The sequence below is a fragment of the Colletotrichum paranaense genome (assembly GCF_030867605.1).
Source record: "Colletotrichum paranaense strain IMI 384185 chromosome Unknown Scaffold_5.1, whole genome shotgun sequence".
In the NCBI taxonomy this organism is placed as follows: Eukaryota; Fungi; Ascomycota; class Sordariomycetes; order Glomerellales; family Glomerellaceae; genus Colletotrichum; species Colletotrichum paranaense.
In genome coordinates, this window is record NW_026848963.1 from 1595698 (window position 1) to 1622311 (window position 26614).

Consider the following 26614-nt stretch of genomic DNA (forward strand, 5'->3'; position numbering starts at 1 on the left):
CTTTGGGCTCTAATTCTGAGGGAAGGAAGAGTAAGTATGGGACATTGTGAGAAGAGGTTGCTGGACCGATATTGGACAGTGATCGCGTAGACGGGGGCATTCCTCGAGAATCCGTTGGCGGACGACGGGTTCCAGGTCGCCTAGATCTGGGGATATCTTCGCACTTACCTGAGCTGTTGGTATTGGAGGGACCGCTTGAAGTCGTCGATGAGAGAGAAGAGTTGAAGATGCCGTGGCGCCAAGCTGGAGGTGAAGTAAGGATCAGAAGGGCGACGCGAGTGACGCGTTCCGGCAAGCTTGCCTCACTCGATAAGGCCCGCAGTCGTCATGAAAAGAATCTTTGAGGGAAGATGCGTGGAAATTCGAGCATTGTGAGATTTCGATATGGCGAATCGTCCAGGAAAGCTGTGATTGAAGCGATGAAGCTATTGGGTTGGTGGTGCTTTGATCGTGGGAAGAGGAGTGTGACGAGGATGGGCCGCGTTGGTTGTTGAATTGATAGTGAAAGAAAATAAAATCGGAAAGGAAAGGATTGGAAATTGTGTGCGGTAGGAAAGTAGAAAAGGTACTAGGGTAGAGTGGGAGAGGATGAGGTTGGTAGATGGAGGCTGCAAAATTTGGTTGCCGTGGAGAAATAAATCCCCCGGTGTTCATGAGCCTCATTTATTTTTTTCTGCCTATTCGGAAAGAAGGAGCAATCGGGTCAGGTGATCAAAGAGGAAAAAAAGAAGGAATGCCGCAGGGTCACAAAAACCTGGAAAAGTTCGGTACAAACACGAATATTTACGGGAGTATCTCGAGATGAGTGGTGATACACCTCAGTCCGGTCGGTTCGAGTGCCGTATATCGGCCGTCTTAGGTAGAGGACCCATACGAAAGATTTCAAACTCTGCTCCTTGCGCACCCATCAATGTCATTTGATGAGGCGGTCATGCCGGATCGAGTGGTTGGTTCTTTGGAGAGAGAACATCGACAGCTCTTGGCCTTCATGAGGTTCCGCAGAACAAAGGCGGTGTTCATAGCCAAGCCTGAAAACGCCGAAACCCGCTCCAATGAGCCTTCTCTGCTGGCAATGACGGTAAGTCTTGGTGATTTTTCTCTCCTGTTCCCTGGAAAAACAACATGCTGAGAAAGACGATGTGCATAGCACTTATTCACATGTTTATTACGAACCGTGAACAACCGCCTTTGAGGCATTCTGCAACCTATCAGAACCTCGATCACCTACTCAGAAGGCCAGGCCCCATATACATTAGAGATCAGTACAATAATCAGTGGTTCTTTCTATCACCATGTCTCCTCAGCCCCCAAATCGCACTTTCCCATGCTCCAATTGGGGGAGAAGACATCACGAGCTTCACCACCTCCCCCTTTGAGATCTGAGCAGTTTCCTTTCAGACACCGTCAACGTTCACCGCCCACTGCATGCTGACATTAAAACAAGAAAGGATGATAGAAATCATAGCGACCGTTCTTACCTTGCCATTCATACAGTGGTTTGACTACGGCCTCGTTACTAGGCTTGAAATAGGCCGGTATCCCAATGTCTACTCTTTGAACTTCCTCCTCTCGCTATCTCGCACTCATGTATCACACAACGGCCTCGCTATAGGAGACAGTCAATTGCAACAGTATTCGAATTTCGACCTGCTTCCCATTCACATTCCCCTACGACACAGTCTCATTCGCAATCGTCCTTCACGAGTAGCGAAAATGAAGCTCATGACCGGCATCATCACTGCAATTATTGCCTTCTTTGCAACAACCTCCTTCGCTGAATCTAAAGGTGGCTTCATGAAACCCTGCAAGTCAGTCAGTCTCAAGGAAGCATTCTATAAACCATGTAAAGAATGTCCGAGACGCGCCTTCTACAAAGTTTTGGCCGGGTGCACCGCATTGGACGGCAAGCCATATGATAACGAGCTAAATCTAAACTTATGCCTCGTCAACGACCATGGAAAAATACAATGGAGGAGACGGTTAGAATGCACACAGCCTCCCCTGAATTCTTCCCGCTAATCTTCTTCGTTTCACTCCAGAGGCGGTTTTGATAAGTCATGCGAAAAGTGTTCACTTGGTAAAGCCAACGAGAAAAAGGTCGAGATGACGTGCTATTGCGCCGATGGAGTCAATAAAGAATTGCGGATGAACATCATTGACCTTAGTAAGTTTTAAACTGGTTAAAAGAAAAACTATGTGGAAATAGCTGACATAGTATCTTACAGATAAACGTATTGAATTGAGAGGAAATACGATTTGGTGCGGTGAAGAGATGGGAATCGCAAGTACCCTGAAATGATTGTTAACTTTACTTTGTAAAGCAATCTCCTTTTGCGCGCATCTGCGCTGGGGATTCCGAGTAATGGATGATAAGCATATCAGGACGTTCGTCATGGCGGAACTGACTCAAGCCGTCTTCCTTGTGACGATTGGGCTGGCATTGAGACAGGAATGGCCAACCAAGTCCGAGTTTCGAAACTCGAGTTCGGATAATGTCAGGCACTTTCCTCGGTGTCTGACCATTCGAAAATCTGACCATTCGAAGACGCCGGCCGCTTAAGTTCTTCTTCCTGTGTTCCCACAAATATTGATTTCTCTCTCCCTCCACATCGTCTTTCTTTTACTCAAGTTACATGCACTTTCAATACCTCCACTGGGCTCTCTTACATAATGCCTTGCGCCTGACGCTTCTGCTGTCTACATGGCGTGTTTTATACATTGCAGCATGGCATGCGTACTAGTTGCCGTCCACAGAAGGCAGCCTTCAAGTCAATTTTATTATCAAAATCACTGACATAAATCTGCGCGATTGGGGAACTCCCAGACTCACATCAGCGGAAGACTCACACCAGCACTGATGACTGTTAGCAGATCTACATGTCTCGTTGTGTGTATGTATGGGCATGGAAAGCTATTCGGTTGAACGTTTGTGGACCAGAACGGCATCACTTCAAACTCGCCAGATTCACATAAAGTACACTGTACATTAGTGAAGCATGTCAATCTTATCGGACTTTGGATTGTTTCACTGGCATCGGGACGAAAAGTCTTGTTCAAGACAAAGAAGATGTATTTAAAGAGCCAAGTGGCTGAAACCTCGGTGAAGAGGGAGAAGGTTTTGGTATCTGAGAGGTAAAGAAAAGGTCGTTCGTCGTACTTCCCAACCAGTCATGTGGTTGAGGGGATATTGTCCGTGACATCGTGTTTCGTTGCATTGTTTTTTTGTCGTGAGTTTCGTTTCGTTATAGTCATGTCGTTCCTGTCGTAGATAGTTTGTTGTGTGACGGCTCATCTCTTTGAGCAGTCGGGCTCGGGACTTGCTTAGTGTGTAATATCATGGTACACCAAGCACACCCCGACGTGAGGGTTTAAGTGTGTCGGAGATCGTAGGTTCGAATCCAACACGGGTGAAGTAGTTCATCTCGTGTCGGCGGTTTGAGTGTTGGGCAAACCGCCATCGAGGTTATTTGGTTCGGATGTTCTGTAGGTGCATGTGCAGACTGGCGAAGCTGATGGGGAGTTCGATGAGGGAGCTCTTCATGCTGGGAGTGTTACATGAGGCAGGAATCTCGACTCGGAAAGCCTCGAAGCTGGATTGGGCGCCTGGGAAAGGAGTGTTAGTCTGTGGATCCAAGAACACATGGGATGTTGAGATGGAGCATACCCATGCCTTGCAAGCTGGTCGCCGCGAGCTTCTCGACGTGCGAGCGCTCTGCTTGAGTCTCAGCAACGTCGGTGCTGTTGTCGAAGCCGGCAGAAAAGGTGTGTTCCGGGGCCGAGGCGAGATCGGCGGGGCAGCCGGTGACAGCAGCACCGTGCTCCCCGGCCGAGACGCCGAGGATCAGTGCCAGAAGCACTGACAGCAGCCCCAACAGCCTTTGCCACGAAGGCGAGGCCTGAGCCATGTTGAATGATTGTTTTGGTGGTGTATCGAGGTGGACCTCGAAAGAGGATATCTTCCAAGAAAGAAACTCAGACAAGAGATGCGGCCACTGGCCAGTCTTTAATAGACAATAGACTGCCATCGTGAGGCGAACAACTGAGCACCCGGGCAACGGACGCCGAGCCGGGGCGCGTAAGAGGCGGTGGGCGTTGAGTTGGCCAGCCACTCGGTTTCCGTGGTTTTTTTCACGATCCCCTGCGATTCACAGGAACATCATCGGCGCACAAGACTCTTTCGTTGAAGAACGAACGGAATGGGTTTAGCACAACTGAGCTGGCCATGCATCTGTGGGCTAGAAGTTTGGCGGTAAGAACTCGCGTGGTTCGTCCAAAGACTCGATCGGGAGTTTTGCGCCATGGTTCGTTTGTTGAGGATCCGCTGCGAGTACGTTGCGACGAACCGGATCTTTCAAAAGACGACAAACCCTTGACTGGCATGTCGGGGGAGTGATTGGGTCGAACGGTCGCGAACGGGGTTGGGTGCGTATTCGACCGGGGAGCAAGCCCACACCGCAAGACTGCGAAGGAAGAAACTCCACGTGATGGTGGATTATTGGACCAGGATTGTCACAAGGGTGTCAGCGGCCGGGCCTGTTCGTGCCCAACCCTTTCTTCCATTCAAACAATGAGGCGATCCGGCCGGTGTTCCTCGGCGGTTGTGGTCCGTTGGCCGGAGAAGGTCCCGGCCGAGTCGGAGGAGAACCTTTGAGATGTCTCGGCCTAACGGCCTGAGGCGAAGAAAAGGAGCACCGAGATGCTGGCCTCAGGTGTGTCGTGTTGTGGAGGGAAACCGAGATTGCAGAGCGGATATCAGATGATCTGATAAGATGCCATCTACCAATCATAACATGCGCCCAGATCTTGTCCTACCACATCGGCATGGGAACCCTGTTTTAAAAGTTGGGTCTGACCGATGAGCATACCTCTATAGAATAGAAATGTAAGCAGTGAGTTTGTTGATGTAAGATGTCTTCTGAGTTGTTCAGTTGCCTCGGATTATGTTCATCATCGGGGAAGTGAACTGGGTTTCTAATAGCAACTTACCTTATTCAACTTACTGCAAACTGGTGTTTCGTCTGTGCCTCCTGCTGTAGAACGGTGACATTGCAGAAATCTGCTCGAAACTTTGCCCATCGCAACGTAACCATCCTTGATCCCCCACTTCAACCCGCGCCGATGCGACCTGAGCACATCGGCACTCTCGGCCGCTAGAACATGATTCGTCCTTCGGCTGAAGGCATCCAGCCAAGAACATCTAGCTGCGAGTTATCGATCCACCAAGAGGATTCCCGGGAGAGGTTGCGTATGCAAACAATCTGCTCGCTCGGGATGCTGCAGTGGTAAATACTATATAGATGCGGCGCAGCGCGTATTCTCTACCGCGCAGCCTTCTTGCTAGTTATTGCCTCGTCATTATTGATCGAGTTCATCCGCCACCTTTCGCATCTAGTCACCATTGTCGTCAATATGAAACTCGTCACAGCTGTCGCGCTCTTGGCCTCCACTGCCACGGCTTTGGAATGGCTCCCCATCGTGCCCCTTCACGCACGTCAGGTCACCAGCGGAGCCAAGTACGAGTGCCACGAGAACTGCGGTATGTGATTCGATGTGCTCCATACGCCGGATCAAACAGACTCATAACAATATCTAGGCTACGCCATCCTTGGAGCAGCTGAGGACGGCTACTGCACCAACTCCACTTGGACGGGCTACTTCGAGGGATGTCTTCAGTGTGCGAATACCTTTGACATCTGGCAATACTACGGAGACGGTGTCACAGAAGCCGCGGACGGATGTAACCTTGACGCGACGCCTGTCACTGCTTCCAATAGCACGACCAATGCAACTACCACGGCAGGGACATCCGGCACCGCTGGTGCATCTTCCACAGCATCTGCCACCGGCTCGAGCTCGGTAGGTCATTGGTCTGGGGCAACCATGGATCACGGTCAAGATATCTAACACGAGTCTAGTCTGCTACTTCGAGCACCGATGCCAGCGCTGCCAACAGCAATCAGCCCGCCACTATCGCCTTTGCGTTAGCTGCTGTTATGGCAGCAACTCAACTCCTGTGAGAAGACTGGAGCATGAGATACGATTACATGAGAAGATGAGGCAAGTGTAATATAAGTGGTCTGCCACCGCCATACATGATCTAGGTAGCTGGCAATGTGCCACAGAAGAAACATCGTGAGCCTGTAAATGGCTCGCGGACGGATATAGGGTTACATTAAAATGTTGTGTGAGGTTACAGACATTCCTATGTAGTCAGTCGTACAGGGTAAGTGAATGGAAACTAATGCTCTGAAAGGTACTTTGAGACTTTGGTTCAGAACTTAAGAAGCTAAATACGCACTGTACCTTCCTGGATCTGTGATCAAACCTTGTTGGACTGCTTCGCTTCGCGGACGTCGTTACTATTAGTCTACCATGCTTGTAGGAAAGGACAGAACAGCATGCAGATACAATTGAAAAATACAAAGCGCATCCCGAATTCATCTGCCAAAGTAGTTGCACTCAAATTGTAACTTCCAGGAAATGAAATAATCTCAGGATTGGCCAGCTAGCCAGCGGGCTCGCTAATTCAGTTCATCTCTTATAACTATTCGACTGCATCAAAAACAGTAACAGAGAAGTATTTACTCCGGGATCTAAGTTATATCGGTCCAAAAGCTTCTCAAAGGGGTGTCGGGGAAGCAACGAGAGAGGCCAAAGCAGTTGATGTGAATACATCTCTCAGTTAGCAATCACAGCAAATTCATGGCCCAGAAGTTTGAAAAAGACGGATGCTCTTATTTGATAAGTTTACAAAAAGCAAACGCCTATGCAATGTACCAGCCAGCTACTCCAAGTGGCTTTTGTATTTATACAATGAAAGCTCCACGTGGAGTAGTAAGAAAAGAAACACATCTTCCATCACTAGAAATCGTCCAAACACGCTCCAGATAAAGCCGTTTGCTGAACCAAGTGGTCCAAGTCAAACCCATAAGCCGAATTTGTCATCGTCGAAGTTGTTTTGTCGCTTAAGCGGAGGTGGGCTCAGCGGAGGGAGCGCCGGAGGGAGCATCGCCACCGAAGCCGGGGAAGTTGCCGCCGAAGCCGCCGGAGGGCTGAGCAGCACCGGGGACCTGGGTAGGGCGAACACCGGAGGGGAGAGCACCGGTGCCGTGGTTCTTGCCCTTGCCCTTGCCCTTACCCTTGCCGGTAGGGCGAGCGCCGCCGGACTGGGTGCCGGTGGGGAAGGGGGTCTCAGCAGCCTGGGCGCCGAAGCCAGCAGCCTCCTCGGAGGAGCCGCGGGTGCGGGTCAGGAAGCCGGAGTGGCCACCGAAGCCGGGGAAGTTGCCGCCGAAGCCGCCGGAGGGCTGAGCAGCGCCGGGAACCTGGGTAGGGCGGGCACCGCCGAAGCCAGTGGGGAAGCCACCGGAGGGGAAGCCGGGGAAGCCACCGCCGAAGCCGCCGGAGGGCTTAGCGGCGCCGGGGACCTGGGTAGGGAAGCCGGAGGGGAGGTCGGTAGGGAAGCCAGTGGGGAACTCGGCCTCCTGGTCCTGAGCGAAAGCGCCAGCCGAGAAGGCGGCAAGGATGGTAGCGGCGATAACGTTGGCCTTCATTTTGTCTGAGTTATGAGATTGACTGAGAGGTTGTTTTGTGAGGTGGGAAAGGTTGGTAATGAATGTGGTTCGAAGGAACGAATGAAAGGCTTGGTATCAAGAACGGAAAAAGAAGACTAGCTTCAATGTGTTTGGAATGAAAGTGATGAAGATGGAGTGGGATGGAGAGCAAAAAGAAGACTGGTCTTGGAAGGAGAAAAGCTGCATCTTATATCGATCTCGACGTCTGGGATCCCGGTTGCCATCCGTCACCGATTTGGCTCATGGTTTGCCAGGATGGTGTCAACTTGGTCGAGCAACATGGTGAACTGTTGCGCCATCGGACGACACAGATCGACAAGGGGAGCCGACCCAGCCCGGCGGGATGTGGGCGTTTAGCAGAGCAAGAACCATGTTTGGCGACTTTGGCCCCGGACGAGTTGCCACTATTCGGTAGTTGTCTGCGGCTCAAGGTCCAGCTTGGATAGAAGGGTGGCCCGACTTTCCCGCTTTCGATCAAGACAGAACAGTGGTGAGAAGCATGGGCGCCATATTGCTGTCAATTTCCAACGGGTGGGTTCTCAGGGGTAACAGGAGTTTGGCAACTGTTGGCCTAGCTTTCCGCGGCGGGATCAGGAGTATGGATGCCGCGTGGGTGGTGGATGGTGCAGATGGATGGGTGGATGCGCGCAGCTCAGCGAGTCAACAGTGCTGATACCGACAACTTGCTCGAGCCTCGAGGGTTCTAGACCAGACCAAGGAACAACAGATCTTCTCCAGGATAGGAACATGACTGGAGTGTGTGTGGGAGGCTCTGAGTGGTTGGCTTTCGATGTTCAACCCATCACGGCCGTGTGTTTCAAGGAAGACGGGTCCAGGGTCCCCACTGCTCCCTTATTTTCCGACCATGGGGCGTTTGCTGTAAATGAGGGACGTCGTCGTCTTCGTTTCACCTTTACATTTTAGGGCGAGGGGAACGGTGCCGTTGTTCCTAGTTCATGGGTTTTCACTTGTTTTTTTTTTACGGGGATGCAGAGTCCAGAGAGGTGATGGGACGCTGCTTAGTCTCCATGTCTACCGGGGCGGACCATGTCTTAGTTACGCGTCATCAGATGGCAGCACGTCGCGCTTAAATGAGGCCAGGGGACATGCCTGCACAGGGACCAGCCTTAACAAAACAATTCTGGGCGGCAACGTGGGATGGAAACTCCTGGGCCTCAGGAGAGTCGCGGCGTTAGGGAACACTCGACTAACTGCAAAGAACGCTTTCGGGAAGTCATGTCCGCATTATTGGCGAATTGCCCTGCCCTGCTTCAACGGCTTGTGACATTGATCGGTGAGACGCCTCCGAGATTGCTTCTCTTTTCGTCTGTTGTTGAGCCACATCACCAAATAACCATAACTTCATCCACCTTGGCCGGAAGTCCGGCTTCGGGAACGCAAGAGCGCTTAAAGCCAAATTGTTTCCACGTCATTGCGTTCAATTTTCCGCTTATCATGGGCAGAGAATAAGACGCGGCCACCAGCCCTGAATTTCGTACCGTGCTTTCTGTGACAACGAGCCTTGCCAAGACTTGTGGACCATGTCAAAATATTCTACTCGAAATTCGCCATCCAATATGGATGAATGGAGATCCATCGTACAAGTCCTAAGCATGAACATGCAGAAAGAATACCACCAAAATTAGTTCAATACTCTGAGCTTGTTTCTATCTTATCACAAATCATAGCTGATCCAGTTCAGTCTGTCTGACTTTTATGTAGCCATGGTCAGCACATCGGATTTCGTAGCAGCTTGACGATGAACCAAGAACTCCGCCCCTGAAGGATGCATCTTTGTCAGCGGCAACGGGCGGGACGCAGTATCCTCAGCTCACAAACAACTCGTCCGTGCTTGTTTGACACAGAGAGTTGGTGTCAACAATAGCCGGGTCAAGTGGAGTTGGCAGGGGAGGGTTGGGATGCCTTCGCCTCTTCAGGACAGACCTGCGGGGGATCCCCTGGTCTTGGACCGAAGTTGGAATTGGAACTTGGTATTGGCCCAGCGAGTTTGCTTCTTTCGTCTGATCCAATGTCTCGCTTTTGTTCATCGCTCTTTCTGTAAAACTGCTTCCAAGAAAACTTCTACGCTGCCCCCCGTATACTTGCATTCTTCCATTTATGCCGAAACCGACAACCTCGGAACTCCAACTTTCGCTCCCTCAACCACAAGAGGTAATCAGAACGGACCTCTCAGGACGTCTAGAACCTCCTTGGCAATCCACGAGTGTGTATGAGTTGTAGGACTGCACGACGTCAGAATGAGAGCTGAAGGCTGGGTAAACGGCAAGTCGGCTCGGAAAAGAAACGAAAAGAAGAGCCCAGCCAAAACTCACTGGTATTCGTCCCAGTATACCCGCCTATCTGGGTCTCCGCAGATCGTCACATTCGGCGTCTCGCCATATGCACCTTCGAGGCAACTGCCGTACTTTCCCAGTGGGTCAAATCCGTACGCCCGAGGAGAAGCATAGTACTCAAAGTCGTCGAAGAGCGGCCGAAGATCAAGGTTGACGGCTCCCGTCTTTGACCTGTCGAGTAGTTCTCCCAGCTGGTCTGTGAAAGCTCGCAACTGGTTTTTTGCCAGATTGTCTTCCAAGTAGAAGCCATACGGAAGTCTGGAGATATCGGGCGGCGTTAGAGTCAAGACTCTTGCACTTGGGTACGCATCGCGGAGCTGTGCTTCGGCTTGACGAAGAATTTGATACGACTGCGAAGCACTGATGTTGGCGTTAAACAGGATATCGTTGGCACCAGCAAACAATATCAGCAATGGGCTTTCCATTGCCAATGAATCGGACGCTTCGAAGGCTCCTCCTTGAGGATTTATCTTCGCCAAGCACGAGACGACTTGATCAATAACAGAAGGTACAGCGATATCACCCTTTGCGCCTGTGTAGCCCTGGATAAGGGCATTCGAAGTCGTTGCACCTCCTACCGCATAGTCGTAAAGGGGCAATGAGAGATTAGCTGCTACATATTCTGCCCAGACGATGCCGTTCGAAAAGCGACCCTTGTAGCTGAATTGGCTGTTACATGTATTGAACTAGAACAGACATAGCGGAAAGGGTTCACTGACTATTTGTCTGTAGGCCAGGCATTATTCGATACTCGAGCAGCCCCGTTCCCTGCAGCTCGCATCCCGTCAGTCATGTCCATCCTGAACGCAAGCCCGTCGAATTACCACCGATCGCTTACCGTTGTCGCTGAAAGAGTCACCGAATACTACAATGCTAGAGATGGAAGAGGCTTTGATCTCACGTGGCAAGTGCGTTGACGGCAGAACTGCAGCGTAAGCTGTTGCGAGGAACGCAATCCAAATTCCATGACTGAGCATCGTCATGTAGGCCGCTCTATGATTTCAGGCCTTTTTAAGGATGTTGGTCAAGCTTCCAGTCGTCTTGATGTACGAATCTTTGGAGCAATGGCGATTCATCAAGAGTTTGCATGTTCTCAGAAGAAGACATGCGACATCAAGGTTCACCCAAAGAAAATATCGACCTCAAAGTTCGTCCCGGATTGCCGGATCAATCGATTGGACGTACGCGTTCATCATGTTATGACGCGAACTTGGTTGGTAGCGTCACAAGCTCAAGCGTTAAAGAGCATTAATAATGCAGCTTAGATGTATCAGTCCAGCCTACGAGACTGGTATCGCACTAATGCACATAAGCTTACGGCTCGAAAGTAAGCACTTGAGGTGATCTGCTTCACGAGAGAGCTAGTCACAGTTATGCTTGAAGCTCCAGAACCGGGACCAACTGGAATGCAATGTTTCTAAGATTCCCCAACTGTGCACGGGTGCAGCAATACAGCACTCTTTGGCTCAAAATGAGCGTCCAGGTCTGAGACAACGCCTGTGCTTCTGAGGTTCGAAAGCAATTCTTTTCGGGTTTTCAAGATCTTACATTCGGAGATCTTCTCCGCATTCCCCGTCTCCTGAGTCCCGCAAAGCACACAGCCGGCGCGAATCACCTCTACACATTGCATGGTGAAATCGAGAGTACTCCATTTCGCTTGGCGACTGGCAAGATATTAATTACCACAACACTAGTGCTCTAGTATTTGTAGTCTCACCCTTGTTTCCCAAAATTCTCTGCCGGACTGCCGCGTTGTACTTGTGAACCCACAAGAGGTCCAGCAACATGCTGGAAAGAAAAACCCCCATGCAAGCTGTCCACATCAACGTAGCGTGCAGACAGCGGGACACCAAATCCCCATGGAACTAGATGAGGAGCCCATTTTCGGGAATTTAGGGAATGAGAGCCCAACATCTTTGGAATGAAATCCTGGGGTCGGAATTTGAGTACGTCCAAGGGCAGACTCTCGATGCGTCCAGAATATAGCCAAAGTGACTAGAGTCTAGGAACTCGTCTCTCACTCTTGAGATTTCAATGTTCATTGGCGTAAAAAGAAAGCCGGCTTCGCTGATGCGCTTGTGACAACTGGATTCTATCACAAATTGCCTCATATGCAGCACCCTTTGCGCCAGTTTTCAAGCTCAACCCGCGTCCGCTGGCCAGATTACAGGACCATTGCACCACGGGGTTCCGGCACACCAGAGCCGGTCCCTCCGGGTTGTGGGCGTCCGGGACCGGCCCGCGGATCCTCATTTCGGCCCCCAAACGTCCCCACGAGCGACAAAAGCCCTATTCCACCCACAAACACAACATAGTCTCGCATCTCGCCTTCGACCTCATCGATAAAAAGCTCAGTTCGAGTTCAACCGCCCTGATGGTCTAGCGGTATGATTCTCCCTTAGGGTCTCCACGACATGTCTGGGAGAGGTCCCAGGTTCGAATCCTGGTTAGGGCCCAATCCTTTTGCATTTCGAGGCAACAAGCTGCGGATCACCTCTCTTTTGCCTCGGAGCATTTCCGTACACGTCAATTGCTCTTGGAGAAGATTATTTGATACAATTTTTGCCATACTAGCTCTTATCTGTTGATATTTGTTGACCCAAGCCAAAGCGGTTTTCACATTCTCTTCCCCAACATGGGTTTGCTCGACTCTACTTGCTCGTAGTTTGAGGATACACTACCTCAAACCACTCGCATAGCACCTCAACGTCTTCACTGAAATCCTTTGAATCCTCTCTGCGCTCGAAATATCGTTTGTGCCCGTCTCTCCATTCTTGATAATTCCCCTCTCCCTCCGCAAGCGCGAATTCCTCCCTTACATCCCGAAACTTGCATCTCTCAAACGACGTTGTCTTGATGATAGCCTTTGGTTCTCCTTTGCCGTCAAGTATAACGGACAGGTCATCAACTCCCCAATGAAGCGCTTCAGGGATTGGCCAGGTTGTTGTAGATGTTTTCTTGCCCTGAAGCAGAAGATCCAGGAGCTCGTCTTTCAAGGCCGGATTGTCGCCGAAAGCTGTTACATCCTTGGGTGGCGAAAGAGGAATATTGAGCTCAGCGGAGACTTTGGCCATGAAGGTGGCAATATGTGGGCTTGAAGGGTCGATCTCCGACATTGTGGTTGTGTTCTGACGATAATTCCCAATTGCCTGTGGGTGCTTCTTGCTTAAGATTGGCAGTCCCTTAGGGATAAAACTGAGTTTACTAAGAAAAGATTACCCCAGTTGGTGAATTTAGTCCTTGGTCTCTTGAACCATAATTATTCTTCAGTAAGTATCTCGATTTAGAGAAGGGTCTTTGCCTCCTTCTTAAAGGTGTATTGGTGGCGCTGCTCAAATCGCGCTCTATGTGTTGAGTCTGATGGGGTTAGTTGCGTTTGCCGCATGACTCACCCCGAAATAGTATGAAGACACCTGGCGACATTTCCAGCCACAGAATGGGCTGAGCTAAATGACACTGCAACGAAATCTGGGTCGAGAAAAATAAACAGTGTCTCTCATAACATGAAAATTTGTATCAATTAAGGCCCGTTGATGAAATAGGTAGGATGTGCTCATCTTGGCACAAGCGACCATGTAGTTAATGCGGCAAGTGAAAGAAACAACGAGTTTCGTTGTACGCCGAGTAATTGTAATCACGTCAAGATACTTGTCACGTCAAGGTTGCTGTGGTACCAAGAAACTTTTCCGAGAACACCACTCGAAGTAAAGGCACTCAGAGCCACCTCGCGATGATTAAATGCTGTGCGACACCAACACCAGTACGGATATGCGAGCACATATCACGTATCCGCTGTCGATCGTTACACCATTACACTACATATACCAAAGAACCAAATTCAACCAACCGACCAACGGCGCAGTTACGATAAGTCAGGTTACCCTCGGAAGCCCTGCACAACCCTTGCTCGCAGATCCAGAAGCCGCCAGATCCCCGCCCAAAGTTCCCACAAAGCACCCGCAACGAACGGCTTTCTCGACCCGTTTCTGCAAAGCCAAGCCTGAAGAATGGAGAATCCCGATGCAGAGTCCCGCGGGGGCATGCACATATGAAGAAGGCGGCCGACTCTACATCAGTCTTGTTCCTCGGCCTGCGATACCACCGTTGGCCTGAGAGGGGTATTTGATCGTGGAACCAATGATGGCCCTGCCTTTTGTCATTTTACGACCGCGGCATATGTCAATCCTTGACGGGTCCTCCCGTTATACTTATGTATAAGAGAGACGGTGGTTCGGCACTCTTGTCGCTAGAGAGAGCTACGAAGGTGACTTGAGAGAGAACCCGCAGATTCTGCCGGAACATCAGAGAGGAGACCGCTCAAATGGGCTTTTTCGCAGCTTCGGGGGTCGAGAGCCCCATGGCAATGATGTTCCGCCTCTTGGGTCTGGCCGCAGCACTTGGCATCGGCTACGTTTTGGCTCGAATGGTCCAAGAGCGATTGAGGTTTCGCAAGCTTCAGAGACAAGGAGTCGTGAGTTTTCAAGCACACTTGGGAAGCCAGGCTTCTAACACGACATAGCCAATGATGCCTCACTCGCTTCTATTTGGCCACTTGCGCCTACTCATGAAGCTCACCTCGCACTTACCCAAAGACGTACACTTCAACTACTATGCTCAAGCCATCGTCGACAACTGGGAAACGCTCTTCCCCGGCCGGACATCGTGTCCCTCAGCAGTCTATGCCGACATGTGGCCTATGGGTCCTCCGCTAGTTTTCACTGTGCACCCGGAGGCAGCAGGCCACTACATGTTCGACGCCAGCGTGCCGCGTAGTGACTGGACCAAGAAGGCATTGGCCCCGATCACGGAAGCAATGGACCTCGCATGTTTGGTAGGCGAGCCGTGGAAGACGTGGCGCGCGAGGTTCAACCCCAGTTTCAGTAACAAAAACGTTCTTGGCCTTGTTCCCGGAATGTTGGAGGATGTCGAGGTGTTCGCCGATATTATGCGGGAAAAAGCTGGCGTCGACGGCTCTTGGGGTGATGTGTTTCCGCTCGTGGAGACCACGACCAACTTGACCATGGATGTCATCGGCCGAGCGGTGCTTGATATCGAGCTTCATGAGCAGACAAACGGACCTAGCAGATTCAGAAGTGCTCTCATGGACCAGATTTCTAGGGTGATTCTCCATCTTAACATTGTCACCATGTGGAAGTGGTACAGCCCGTGGCGGCTGGCTGCTATCAAAGAGAACAGGGAGACAATGTACAGCGAACTACTACCATCGATCGAGCGATCCCTCAAAGGAACAAAGAAGAAGGAGGGGCTGAAGACCATCATCGACTTGGCGCTGAAGCCCATGTCTGGTGTGGTCAATGTGGACCGGTTATTTTTAGAGACAGTCGTCTCCCAGCTCAAGATCTTCATGTTTGCCGGTTACGATACGACGGCCACGGCTCTTTGCTGGGCGATACACTGCATCGCCAAGAATCCCGAAGTTGGCCAAAAGCTACGGGCTGAACACGACGAAGTCTTGGGCAAAGACCCCGCAGATGCAACCGCCAAGATCAGAGAGTCGCCGCACTTGCTCAACTCCCTTCTCTACACAGGCGGAGTTATCAAGGAAGCACTGCGCTTGTTCCCCGGTCCTCCTGTCATTCGAGACGGACAATCGCATTATCGCATCACCGACAGCATCACAGGAGAGCAATATCCCACCGGCGGATTCCTCATATGGGACGGGTTACGTTCGCAGTCTCGCAACGAGGAATTGTGGCCGAGAGGCAACGAGGTCGTGCCGGAGCGATGGATGACGACAGACCCGGAAGATCCATTGCGCCCAAAGAAGCACGGCTGGAGGACCTTTGGACTTGGAAGCCGTGCCTGTATTGGCCAAGAGCTAGCCGTGGTTGAAATGAAGTTGGTCCTGGTCTCCCTCGCGCGCAACTTTGAGATTGACTGCGCCTGGGATGAGTGGGATGCCCTCAAGTAAGTTCCCGAGACCGCACACCTCAACAACTCGTTCCATCATGGGGACCTAAACGCTGACTCTGTGCGCAGCGGGAATACCAGGATTCCCAAAATGTTTGTGGAGGGAGACCGGTGCTACCAGACTGAGAAGGGCACACCGCAGATTTCTGACGGGATGCCGGTTCACGTCAAGCTGCGACAGAAGTCTGACTGAGCGTTTCGAGGTGTGTTGACAACTTGACAGAAGTGACATGCAGGGGAAACAGTTCGGGAAGGTCGGACATCGGTGTCATTGCAACCCCGCCTTATCCGCCATGGTGAAGCCGCGCGGGGAGAGTCTCGGCCAGGTCGAGAACTCAACGTTTGCCCGGCTCCAGCGGGGCCTCAAAGGTTAGCAAGCGACGGAGCGAAGAACATCGGACGGAGAGTCATATGTAGCATTGGCCGGATAAGTCGGAGTTGCGACGAGGACGTAGAAGCTGGAGGTCTGGTTCGTTGCTATCTTGCTGAGCGCTTTGGGAAGAGCTGGGAGTGTCGGACACGGCTTCGTGAGGCCGTCATCTACCAGAAGCCAGCTCGAGAATATGACTTGATGATTCACAATATCTGTGCTCGATCAGATCCGACGGCAGCGTGTTCACTTGTCGTGCCGCTGCTCCATCGCCGGCGTCTTCAAGATCGGCCGGTATGCCAAATGCCTCCCGGGCCCGATCTCGGATGCCCACGAAGCTTCCCGCATTCTTGCGGGCCGTTTTCCCGTTCTTTTAGTTCGACCTAGGAGCGGTGCTGATGATGAGCACCGACATTACTTATCAGCACAGTTTCGTGTTCATCGAGAGGTGATTCGTCGGACTGTAGACGCGCTTGACTTCGAGTAGGCTCGGCATCAATAGGTTGAATGCCACTATTGGAAGGTTCCTCTTGCTCGGTAACGCGGTAATGCGTCTGGACTCTGTAATGACGGAATCATGTAATGAGCCAAAGATGAAGGTGTCTTGTCATGTCATTGTTGAAGTTGAGATGACACTGAAGCGCAGGAAGAAGCTAGAGAGAACAACTTAGATAAGCAGACCTTATTTAGAGTCCATGGCGCCCGATTGGCCTGGTCGCATTTGCCCCGCAGAAAGTGGACTCTTACTTGAGGGATTCGGGGCTTATTTTCACAAGCGGCCGCCCGATCTTCTCTTGGTATGGTTGCGTGGATGGATGAGTGGGTGGCTGATGGTGACACGAGCGTGTGTGCAAGGGAGGGTGGTCACTGCGAACCTGGACACTAAGACACGTCGGGAAACTGTGTATTATGCTGCGTTTCTGGTCTCAGGCTCTCTTGTTCGCTTCTGAAACGAACACCGTCGAACGACAACGTCACGCTATGTGGCTCGGGATTCAGTTCCATGGCACATCACCTAGTCCGCCCACCTAGTCGACGCGACGGCGCGGGGACTATTCGTACGCAAGCTCACATTACTTGAGGAGGCTCGTTCCCTGACATCAAACATACCTTACTATCGACTCCCTGTCTCTTCATAGGCCACCTCGCATCTTTACGAGATAGGTGAGAAACGCGTCTCTCAGGGCGCATCTCCACCTCCATCACACAACAACCACACAGCCCTAACAACTCGCTTGCTTGCTTGCTTGTTCTTGTGGCGCGCAAATGGCTCGACTCGGGGTAGCAAAGGTTAAGACGGGCTGTGTAACCTGCAAGTGAGTCCAACAGCCCAGCCGCAAGCTCTAAGGCATCATTCATACCTACACGTACGTTAGAGCTAACCAACCTAGAATCCGAAGAGTCAAATGTGATGAAGCACGCCCGGCATGCAACAGGTGCGTCAGCACGGGCCGGAGGTGCGATGGCTATGTGACACCGCCAACGGGGACATATTCCTGGGCTCAGCTGCTCCGCATCCATCCGCCTCCGACCCAGGCCGCGTCGGACGCAGAACTCCGGGCCTTGAGTTTCTTCCGCAAAGTCGTCGCCCCCGTCTTGTCCGGGCCCTTGGATAGCTACTTCTGGACCCATCTTGTCTCTCAGGTCTCTCACCAGGAGCTTGCTGCGAAACATGCCGCATTGGCCATCAGTTCGCTGTACGAGAAGTTCAAGGAGGATCCCCTAGACCGGCATTCGGAGAAGAATTCCTTCGCGGTTGCGCATTACAACGAGGCGATCAAACACCTGCGAACAACAAACAACCAGGAGACGGTCCTATTTGTGTGCATTCTCTTCGTGTGTATCGATATGCTTCGTGGCGAATGCAAGGGTGCCATCGATCATTGCAGGCATGGCATCAACATCCTGAATGGTTCCAGGTCTACATCGCGATTTGTTCGAGAGCACCTCACGCCGGCCTTCTGTCGCCTTGGAGTGTTCCCTTTCTTCTTCGGTGCCCGACCGGAAACGTTTCCGGCCATACCAGAGTCGTATCCAGTTTCAGTACCCCCCTTCTACAACTTAAAGCAGGTTCAAGCAGCGCTGGATCCGTTACTCGTGCGCGCGATTCGCTTTGTACGGGCCGCTGACGAATATCGCCTCGGTGACGAGACGCATCCTAAGCCGGACATGTTAACAATGCAGGAAAGAGATGAGATGGATGAGTTGCTAGATGACTGGGCTGCGGCATTCCAAGCGTACATGGTGCAAAAGTCCCCGAATAATTGCCAGCGCGCCGCCATGCGAGAAGAGCTCGTTGAACGCCTACTTGAGATGAAGTGGCATGTAGGCAAGATTTGGCTCAGCACGTGTTTTTCTCGCGGCGAATTGGTATACGATCTACATCTGGACAAGTTCCAACGGATCATCGAGCTTGGCCGTGAAGTCGAAACTATCTTCCGAGAAATGTGGCAGAGGATCGGACGGGCCAAGTTCACCTTTGAGATGGGTTTCAGCCCACTGCTAGGGTTCGTCTTTATCAAGTGCCGGTCCTTGTCACTGCGAATCGCCGCCTTGAGTCTCATGAAGACGATTGCGCACGAGAGGGAGAACCTCTGGGACTTCAACACTGTTCTGGCGTTCGGACGCAAGATTGTCGAGTTTGAGCACGAGCTGGACCTCGGACACGATGAGCATATTGCCAATGTCGTCGATGACGGGACGTTACCACCGGAAGGACGGCGAATTAAAGATTCGGCTATGCAGGACGAGGTACGCTTCGTCCACGAGAAGAATGGCGGTATTGCCATGTGGAAGAAGGTCGCTCTCTTGATGAGGGAGCACGGAGGGCCTATCACTGTCCAGGAGGAGTGGTTTCGAGTACAATTGAAGCGCAAGCCATGATTATCTAGTTGCTATTTTTCGCCCAGGGCCTGCTTCCCTCTGCACGTCTCTCTCGATGACGCTAAACCTCTCGAAGGAAGGCTACGCCTCACACGCGGCCAGGTCTCAAGCTACTGTGCTGACATTACAGGGGTTCACACTCTACATTGTTATCATCGACAAGCTCCGCCCCTTGAGAGTCTACGATTGGTCGGCTCGCTTCTTTACATAACAGCTGCGAACATGGGGGGGCTGTGTCGCCAGGCACCGCGATTATCGACATTCACTTACACCAGCGATGAAGGCCTGAGAATCTCACTTATAAAGACGAGAATACCAGACTTCGTTGTGAAGATGAAGAAAATTCAACATCATCAAGCTCAATTCTCCTCGTCATTCCACATCTTTCGACACTCATCACGATGCACTTGTCTTGGATCACGCTGGCCGCGGCTGCGACCGCCCTGGCTTTGCCATCAGGACCTTCACCCACGCCCACTTTGCCGAATTCTTTGGCAAAACGTCAAGATTCCACTGTAACTTCTTCATCAACATCATCTATCCCGACGGGAGACTTCATCGCGACAAAGTACATCACCATTCCCGGCGTCACGAATAGCTACGTCACAGTCCCAGCAAAGACCATCGATATCGCCATCCCAACGTGTGTCCAGACGATCGAGCCCGATGCCAATGGGTACATCCCACCCGGCGAATGCGGTGCCATCTGGAACTACTATCCTAGCTTCGCGGCTGCGGCAGTGTTTGCGGCTCTCTTCGGCATTTTGACCGTCGTCCACATCTGGCAGGCCGCCAAGCACAAGAAGGTTCGTACGTTTTAGCATTGCTAGCAAATCAACGTGGGTTGTAAAGTATCTGACTAGCATTTAGAGATGGTGTTGGGTTATTATAATGGCGAGCATCTGGGAGACTCTGGCCTTCATCTTCCGAGCTGCAAGCAGCAAGAATCAGCAGAGTAACGGCATCTACCTCGTTTTTCAGATTTTCATCTTGCTTGCGCCTATCTGTAAGTACAAAGATCTAAGCTGCATTTCCACTGAAAGAAGTCTAACGCTTTCTCAGGGGTAAACGCCTTTGCATACATGACCTTGGGCCGCATGATTTACTTCTTTCACCCCTCGCGCTCTCTCCTCCGCATTCCCGCCGCAACATTCGCCGCGATCTTTGTCGCACTTGACATCATATCATTTGCTGTTCAACTCACTGGAGGCAGCATGGCCGGCCCAACAGCGCCACCCGCGGAACAGATGAAGGCGATTCATATCTACATGGGCGGTATCGGACTCCAAGAGTTCTTCATCCTCATCTTCGTCGCCCTGGCATTGAAGTTCCAGGTCGAGATGCAAAGCCTAGACAAGCTTTCCGGGAAGCAATCCCGCTCCTGGAAACCTCTGCTTTGGGCGCTTTACTTTTCCCTCGGCATGATCTCAGTACGGATCACTTACCGCCTGATTGAGTTTTCTTCGGGCCATGGGATTGACAATGTCTTGATTACACACGAGGCTTACTTCTACGTCTTGGAAGCTTTGCCGATGTTTCTCGCCATTGCGGTCTTCAACGTGGTACATCCGGCTATGATAATGAATGGTGAAGTGTCGGACATGCCCGGGTTTTTTGCAACCATGAAGCATGGGCTGTCTAGGAGGAGGGGAAGGATTCCACTGGGACAGGATCCGGAGGGACACGAGCTTACTAGGAGAAGCCCTAGTCCATGAGATGACAGAGAAGCAAGTGGTCGGGCAAGGAAACAGCAATCAACTAGAGAGAGCTCGGTGATGGGCTTTAGGAGTCTAGGCGTCGATGTTCGAAGCAAGTACTAATGGTTCAGGCTGCATTCACATTGCGGCGTCGGTTCGTTGTGGCTGGGAGCTAAGTGAATGCTGCAGATCGAGACACGTCACTGTGGCAGTGCACGCACAAAGTATATGAGATCAGGTTTTGGGAGGAATGTTCTTCAGTGATTTAGTGTTGGCTTTAAACGCCAAAGGGACACGATAAATATATTCAAAGCATGAAGTACTTCTAAGCTTGATTGCCTCTTTCTTTGCCTCACCCGAAGACTTCGAGTCTGTGCAGAAACTCTGCAGTACTACAGCGCCAGAGGAAACCTGGTCAGCAGCCCGCTTGGTAACAGACACGGTCAACTCAGCGTCTCAGCTATCGTAATGCCTTCTCAAGATTCTAGCCCGCCACGGCGGCTTTTCCTCCAGATGTCAGGAGCGCCGGGCGCGGGCAAAAGCACCACAGCAAATCTCCTAGCCCAGCCTCTTGATGCCGTCATCCTCGATCTTGACGTTATCAAGTCCTCTCTCCTCGATAATGGGGTACTATTTGAGCAGGCCGCAAAGCTAGCTTACTCAACGCTCTGGGCGCTCGCCGGCAGCATGCTCATACAGGGCCGCAATCTCATTGTAGACTGCACCTGCAACTACGAAGAAGTAATCACTAGTGGGAGAGCCCTGGCGGAAAAAGTAGATTTTGAGTACTGGTACATCGAGTGCAGACCTCAAGTCGACATTGATGTGCTAGATGAGAGATTGCAGAAGAGGGTAGCGATGAGAAGTCAGCGTACGGGGATATATAGTCCTCCGGTTGACAGCAATGCGTGCCAAGGACGAGACGAACAGGAGGCCTTGTTTCGAAGATGGATTGAGAACCCGTACAGACCCGACGGCAACGTGGTTGTCGTCGACACTTCGAAGCATCCAGACGAGTGCCGAGAGCAGGTATTGGAGGCAATGGAAAAGTGACCAAATCCAAAGCAGTCGAGGGAAACGAGGGTGAACTCAGATGACAAGGAGCTGGCCCTAGCAAGTGGACATGATCAGTTGCCATTTCAGATTGTATGTATCCTTGCTCCGTTTATGTCCAAAGGGTAAACCGACAGGACTATGAAATCCCTCCCATGAAGTCTAGTCCATCCATACCAGTCAAACCCATCAAGTACATCTGGTCATCATTCCATGCAAAAGATGGCAGCCAGGCTTCTTCTCCCGTGGGCAAGGGCATCAACGTGGTTTCATCAGCTGCCACCCCTTCCGGCGCTGGCATGCCGAAACTCGAGGCTGACATCTCTTGTAACTGGAGAGCTGCTGCTTCTTCCCATGGAGACGAGAGCATGATGTCTGGTGATATCAATGGGCCATGAGCAGGAGCCGGCGGCTGCCCCGACTGCTCCCCCTCGAGATCGGACTCGTCGCTCGAAGGGCTGCCAACCACCTCAGCAGTCGCCAGCCATTCTGCCCATCGTCCATAGCCCTCTGCCTGTCCTGATGAGGCTTCTTGAGCCTGACTCATCTCTCTTCTCCGAGCCATCACCAGCTTGGACCTAGCTTCATTCGTGATGAACTGTAGGGCCTCAACGAAGCGGACTCCCATCTTTGCTGTCGTGTTCCCGAAGCTGGACATCTTGCGGAGACAGTCAAGTCCAAAAGCCACCCGCCCCTCGTACCCAGAATCACGGTCCAGGATTCCGGCAAGGAGGACGATAATCGTGGCAATGCTGCATCCTTGGAAGTCTGTGAAGGAGAACCGCGCCATATTGCCCCCGCGACAAAGGCCCTCGAAAAGTTCCAGCATCTTCTTGGCTGCTTTGATGCATGCTTCTGAGGACTGCTCTACGTCTCTAGGCACATCGGATTGACCGGCGCTTGCGTGGAAAATCGTTTGCAGACGAGCGCGGACAACAGTCACCACGGAGACCTTGCCCATGTCGATCCAGGCGAAGTAGTAGTTGAGGTGCAGGTGGAAAACGGCGCGATAGCTGGATGACTTTGGATCGACATTTTGCAGCTTGAGTGATGACGGGAGCCCCTTTTTCCATGCCTTTAGAGATATTTGGGCATCTGTGGGACGTCTTAAAGCTCCTGTGTGCGAATGATTGGTATTCGACCATCCTCTGCTGAGCACATTAGCCTTGGGGCATTGTTTAGGACTACTCAAGTCAACTGACCCAGGCTCTGAAAGCTTGTCAATGATTCTGACGAACGCTGCATTTGCTATTTGATGCTGTAAGTTGTCAAACTTCTGAGACGCGTCCCGTGAAGTTGGTTTCGGCAGACCCGCTGTGATGATCTCCTGGTCTACGGATCGCGGTCGATTGAGCTTGATGGTGACCGTTCTATCGCTGTTAGCGCAAGTCTCCAGGCATGGTGCAGCAGAAGGAGACATACCTTTCAAGGGAGTAAATCGACCACCAGAGCCTCCGTCTGGTTTCCTTCTCGTCCTCGGTCAAAGAGGGGTCGTCAGGTTCTTGGTGGAGCCCAATAGCCAGAGCCTTTCGCAGTGCTAATCCCATGTACACATAGGAGGCACTGATGGCGCTGGCCGGCATTAGGTAAACGCCCAGAATGAAAGTCGCTTGAACTGACTTGATGCAAGGCCGGTCTAGTAGATCAGAGATCAAAATGCGAGCCTGATTGTAGAATATCCGGCCAGGATCAACGCTCCGATCTTCCGTCGAGGCTGCACTGCTCGGGTCTTCCGGTCTTGCCAGCGCTGTCCACTGGCTCCCTAGCGCGAAGACTGCCAAGACAAGACAAACAAAACCGGCATCTTCTCTCAAAGTCGACTGTTCGTCATTATACAGTTGATCGAGTTCTGCCATGAAGTGGCTCTGGTCAAGGTAGAAGAAAATATCGGTCCCGTAAGCGATGCAAACCGACACCAGAAAGTCGGCGACACCGCGCGGGGGAAAGCTCTTCACTGCTCTCTTGATGCGCCTACGCTCGGCAGGATCAGCTGGATATGTAACCGATATTCGAGGCTGCAGGCTTGCCAGATCCTGATCTCCCGATGGTGGCTGTGAGTCGAGACAAAAGGCATCCCGTAGACGGGATAGGAAGCGCGGCCACATGAAGGCTTCTGAAGGCGCGCTATCTGCGGGAGAGAACTCGTCGTTCATGCTTTGACCCAAAGGTGTATTGAGAGTAAAAGAGACATCGTTGTTTGTCCGATTCGACTCTCGCTCTGGAATGCCGATAGATCTTGTGCCCGCGGTTATTGAAGTTATTGTCGAAGTCGAGGCCTCATGTTCTTCACCAGCTGGGCTACGCTCCCGTTCGAAGCGGCATGGATGAGATCCCTCAGTACATCGCACACATACACCAGAAGGAGTTTCGATACATTTGTTCTTGCGTGCCTTACATCGATCACACGCCCGGGGTGCCCGCTTTCGAATTGCATCCGGGACTCTACGGCGGCGGCGGCGGCGCTCTGCGGGAGACTCCATTGGCGGAAGTGTCGCTTTCATATGACGAACATGGAAGCGTCATGATGGATGAGAGTCTATTTGGTCTTCGAGACTCGGATAACTCTGGGATGAGCGTTCAGTGCTGGGAGGAAGTTGGTGTGGAAGAAAGAAAGATGTCTGAAGCCAGATGGTTGTTCTTGGGGTCTCTCCGCATTTCGGACGCTTTGCCGATAAGAACAGACCCCACTGTGGCGGCAGGGATCACGCGTCAAGGTTAAGCTGTTCGGCGATGTGAAAGGAAGAAAATGTTTACCTCGCTCACCTCATTTAGGAGAGTACCATTGTGTTTCCAACCCCGTCCCATCCCGTCGGTATTGGAGAGGGATTCCGACTTTTCCTGTCACTGGCCTTTCTCGCGAATGAAGCCTGCCGGTCACGCGTTAGGGCACAAGTTCCATGGACTTTACGAGGTTACCTCGACGCGTCGCTGACTCTGCTATGCTCAGCTGATTGTACGTCATGGTTTCTATTGCCTTTTTTTTTTCCATCTCATTACGCAATTTGCTTGATTTCTGCGGTTCTATGAGCTGCTACTCTTCTCCTAAGTATCTCCAAATATTCCAAGTTCCAAATAGATCTCACAACGCCGGCTTGATTCTGACGGGTACTGTGGCATCCTCGACCAGACCGCTCCATCTGCTCTTGTATATCCTGCCTTCTTTCAAGACACCAAACACGTGAGCCTCGGGGTCATCAAATATGGATACATTCTCGACAGGGTTGGCGTCTATGATGAGAAGATCTGCCTCGAAGCCCTCCTTAATCTGACCCAGCGAATCCTTTCTGCCGGCCATCTTTGCGGCATTCAGCGTCGCACTCTGCAGCACAGCTAGCGATGGGACAGCTCTGCTTCTCAACGAGAACTCAAACGACTGCGCTGCTCCGAGCGGCCCAAGAAGGTCTGTACCGAAGCAAATGGTCACACCGGCGTCGTACGCAGTCTTGAGCGCCACCAACCCGGCATTGAGCACCTCCTCGTTCTTCGACATGGATTCGGGCGGCAAATAGCCCTTCCACTTCGGCGACGCCATCTGAGCGTATGTGATGAGGGTGGGAGTAAGATAGACGCCCTTCTCCGCCATGAGCTTCGCCGTAGGAGCATCGACAAAGTTGCCGTGCTCAATCCCCCGCACACCGTTATCGATACAATGCCGAATAGCTTTCGTTGTGTATGCGTGGGCTGTGACGTAGGTGCCCGCGTTCGAGGCACATTCGACCATGGCTCGGATCTCAGCGCCGGTGAATTGGAGGTGGTCGATTCTGTCGGTTGGTGTCGAAACACCGCCGGAGCCCATGATCTTGATAAAGTCGGCTCCGCCGCGGATCTCTTCTCGGACGGCGGTCATGCACTCCGGTACGCCGTTGCATAGCCTTCCGAGCCCGTTTGTTGACCCGCCGCAGCACTCGGAGTGATCGTGAACACCACGGATGTCCCCATGGCCGCCCGCTTGCGACAGGGCATGTCCCGCGATGAAGAGCCTCGGGCCGGGAAAGACACCGTCGTTGATAGCTTCCTTCAGTGCCTGCTGCGCACCGCCGCAGTCTCGCACACTCGTGAACCCGCGATGTAGCATCTGTGCGGCGACGTATGGTTGGCGAAGAAGTGAGACATCGTTGGCGTTGCCGAATGCTTTAGAAAGGTCGCCGAATCCAGGGACCGCGACGAAGTGGACGTGTGAGTCGATGAGGCCCGGGCAGATGAATTTGCCGGAGCAGTCAATCACCTCGAAGCCTTGTTCCACAGCGGTCTTGATTGCTGAGTCTGTCGAGTCGGTGATTGTATCTATGTAGCCATCTTTGAGCTGAATCGCCGCGTTGGGGCGCAGGCTGCCGTCTGTCACGTCGACGATGGTGGCGTTGGTGAGGACGTATCGTCGGACGGGGCTACGGAGCCAGGGCTTCAAGTCGGCTTCGGTGACCATGGTGAATGTCAGAAGACTTCTAAAAGGTTAGGTTGTCTACGCCAAGCTTGGAATGGAGGCGGAGGTGAGGGGAAAGTCAAAAAAAGGAGCGAAGAGTTTACAAATGCTGAATTCCAGTGCCTGCAACTCGGATATCTGCTCACTCTTTTCCACAGATGTTTATTTATCCGATTGGCTTCATTTCACGGCACTTCGTCATACTGCAATTATCAACCACTTACATTTGACATTACTAGACTTATCGGTAGCGTGGCAGTCTATCATCGGGAACCTGGTTAGCACGAAGCCATGTTGCCGATACCCGCGTCGGGTATCTGTCACGAACCTCCTTT

At 51.9% G+C, this 26614-nt stretch overlaps 11 protein-coding genes across 11 annotated transcripts; 5 read left to right on the forward strand and 6 right to left on the reverse strand.

Annotated features, from left to right (window-relative positions):
* Positions 1-1713: 1713 nt before the first annotated feature.
* CPAR01_06892 (uncharacterized protein) lies at positions 1714-2299 on the forward strand (the record flags this gene model as incomplete). The annotated part of the gene is made up of 3 exons (XM_060491163.1): positions 1714-1979; positions 2040-2164; positions 2226-2299. The coding sequence occupies 3 exons, from the start codon at positions 1714-1716 to the stop codon at positions 2297-2299; spliced, it is 465 nt and encodes a 154-aa protein (XP_060350037.1).
* A 1164-nt stretch (positions 2300-3463) lies between these two features.
* Positions 3464-3905, reverse strand: CPAR01_06893 (uncharacterized protein; the record flags this gene model as incomplete). Its single annotated transcript, XM_060491164.1, has 2 exons — positions 3464-3603; positions 3665-3905. The coding sequence occupies 2 exons, from the start codon at positions 3903-3905 to the stop codon at positions 3464-3466; spliced, it is 381 nt and encodes a 126-aa protein (XP_060350038.1).
* Positions 3906-5409: 1504 nt separating this feature from the next.
* CPAR01_06894 (uncharacterized protein) lies at positions 5410-6017 on the forward strand (the record flags this gene model as incomplete). Its single annotated transcript, XM_060491165.1, has 3 exons — positions 5410-5536; positions 5594-5856; positions 5916-6017. The coding sequence occupies 3 exons, from the start codon at positions 5410-5412 to the stop codon at positions 6015-6017; spliced, it is 492 nt and encodes a 163-aa protein (XP_060350039.1).
* A 948-nt stretch (positions 6018-6965) lies between these two features.
* Positions 6966-7550, reverse strand: CPAR01_06895 (uncharacterized protein; the record flags this gene model as incomplete). Its single annotated transcript, XM_060491166.1, has 1 exon — positions 6966-7550. The coding sequence occupies one exon, from the start codon at positions 7548-7550 to the stop codon at positions 6966-6968; it is 585 nt and encodes a 194-aa protein (XP_060350040.1).
* Positions 7551-9900: 2350 nt separating this feature from the next.
* Positions 9901-10724, reverse strand: CPAR01_06896 (GDSL-like Lipase/Acylhydrolase; the record flags this gene model as incomplete). The annotated part of the gene is made up of 2 exons (XM_060491167.1): positions 9901-10594; positions 10645-10724. The coding sequence occupies 2 exons, from the start codon at positions 10722-10724 to the stop codon at positions 9901-9903; spliced, it is 774 nt and encodes a 257-aa protein (XP_060350041.1).
* A 1852-nt stretch (positions 10725-12576) lies between these two features.
* On the reverse strand, positions 12577-13041 carry CPAR01_06897 (uncharacterized protein; the record flags this gene model as incomplete). Its single annotated transcript, XM_060491168.1, has 1 exon — positions 12577-13041. The coding sequence occupies one exon, from the start codon at positions 13039-13041 to the stop codon at positions 12577-12579; it is 465 nt and encodes a 154-aa protein (XP_060350042.1).
* Positions 13042-14246: 1205 nt separating this feature from the next.
* CPAR01_06898 (cytochrome P450 4V3) lies at positions 14247-16049 on the forward strand (the record flags this gene model as incomplete). Its single annotated transcript, XM_060491169.1, has 3 exons — positions 14247-14396; positions 14445-15853; positions 15926-16049. 3 exons carry the CDS (start codon positions 14247-14249, stop codon positions 16047-16049), a joined length of 1683 nt encoding a protein of 560 aa, XP_060350043.1.
* A 1443-nt stretch (positions 16050-17492) lies between these two features.
* CPAR01_06899 (C6 zinc finger protein) lies at positions 17493-19109 on the forward strand (the record flags this gene model as incomplete). Its single annotated transcript, XM_060491170.1, has 2 exons — positions 17493-17542; positions 17603-19109. 2 exons carry the CDS (start codon positions 17493-17495, stop codon positions 19107-19109), a joined length of 1557 nt encoding a protein of 518 aa, XP_060350044.1.
* Positions 19110-19510: 401 nt separating this feature from the next.
* CPAR01_06900 (RTA1 domain-containing protein) lies at positions 19511-21859 on the forward strand (the record flags this gene model as incomplete). Its single annotated transcript, XM_060491171.1, has 4 exons — positions 19511-19915; positions 19980-20115; positions 20172-20671; positions 21197-21859. The coding sequence occupies 4 exons, from the start codon at positions 19511-19513 to the stop codon at positions 21857-21859; spliced, it is 1704 nt and encodes a 567-aa protein (XP_060350045.1).
* A 139-nt stretch (positions 21860-21998) lies between these two features.
* CPAR01_06901 (Zn(2)-Cys(6) binuclear cluster domain containing transcription factor) lies at positions 21999-24339 on the reverse strand (the record flags this gene model as incomplete). Its single annotated transcript, XM_060491172.1, has 2 exons — positions 21999-23229; positions 23282-24339. The coding sequence occupies 2 exons, from the start codon at positions 24337-24339 to the stop codon at positions 21999-22001; spliced, it is 2289 nt and encodes a 762-aa protein (XP_060350046.1).
* A 599-nt stretch (positions 24340-24938) lies between these two features.
* Positions 24939-26282, reverse strand: CPAR01_06902 (amidohydrolase; the record flags this gene model as incomplete). The annotated part of the gene is made up of 1 exon (XM_060491173.1): positions 24939-26282. One exon carries the CDS (start codon positions 26280-26282, stop codon positions 24939-24941), a length of 1344 nt encoding a protein of 447 aa, XP_060350047.1.
* Between the last annotated feature and the right edge of the window lie 332 nt (positions 26283-26614).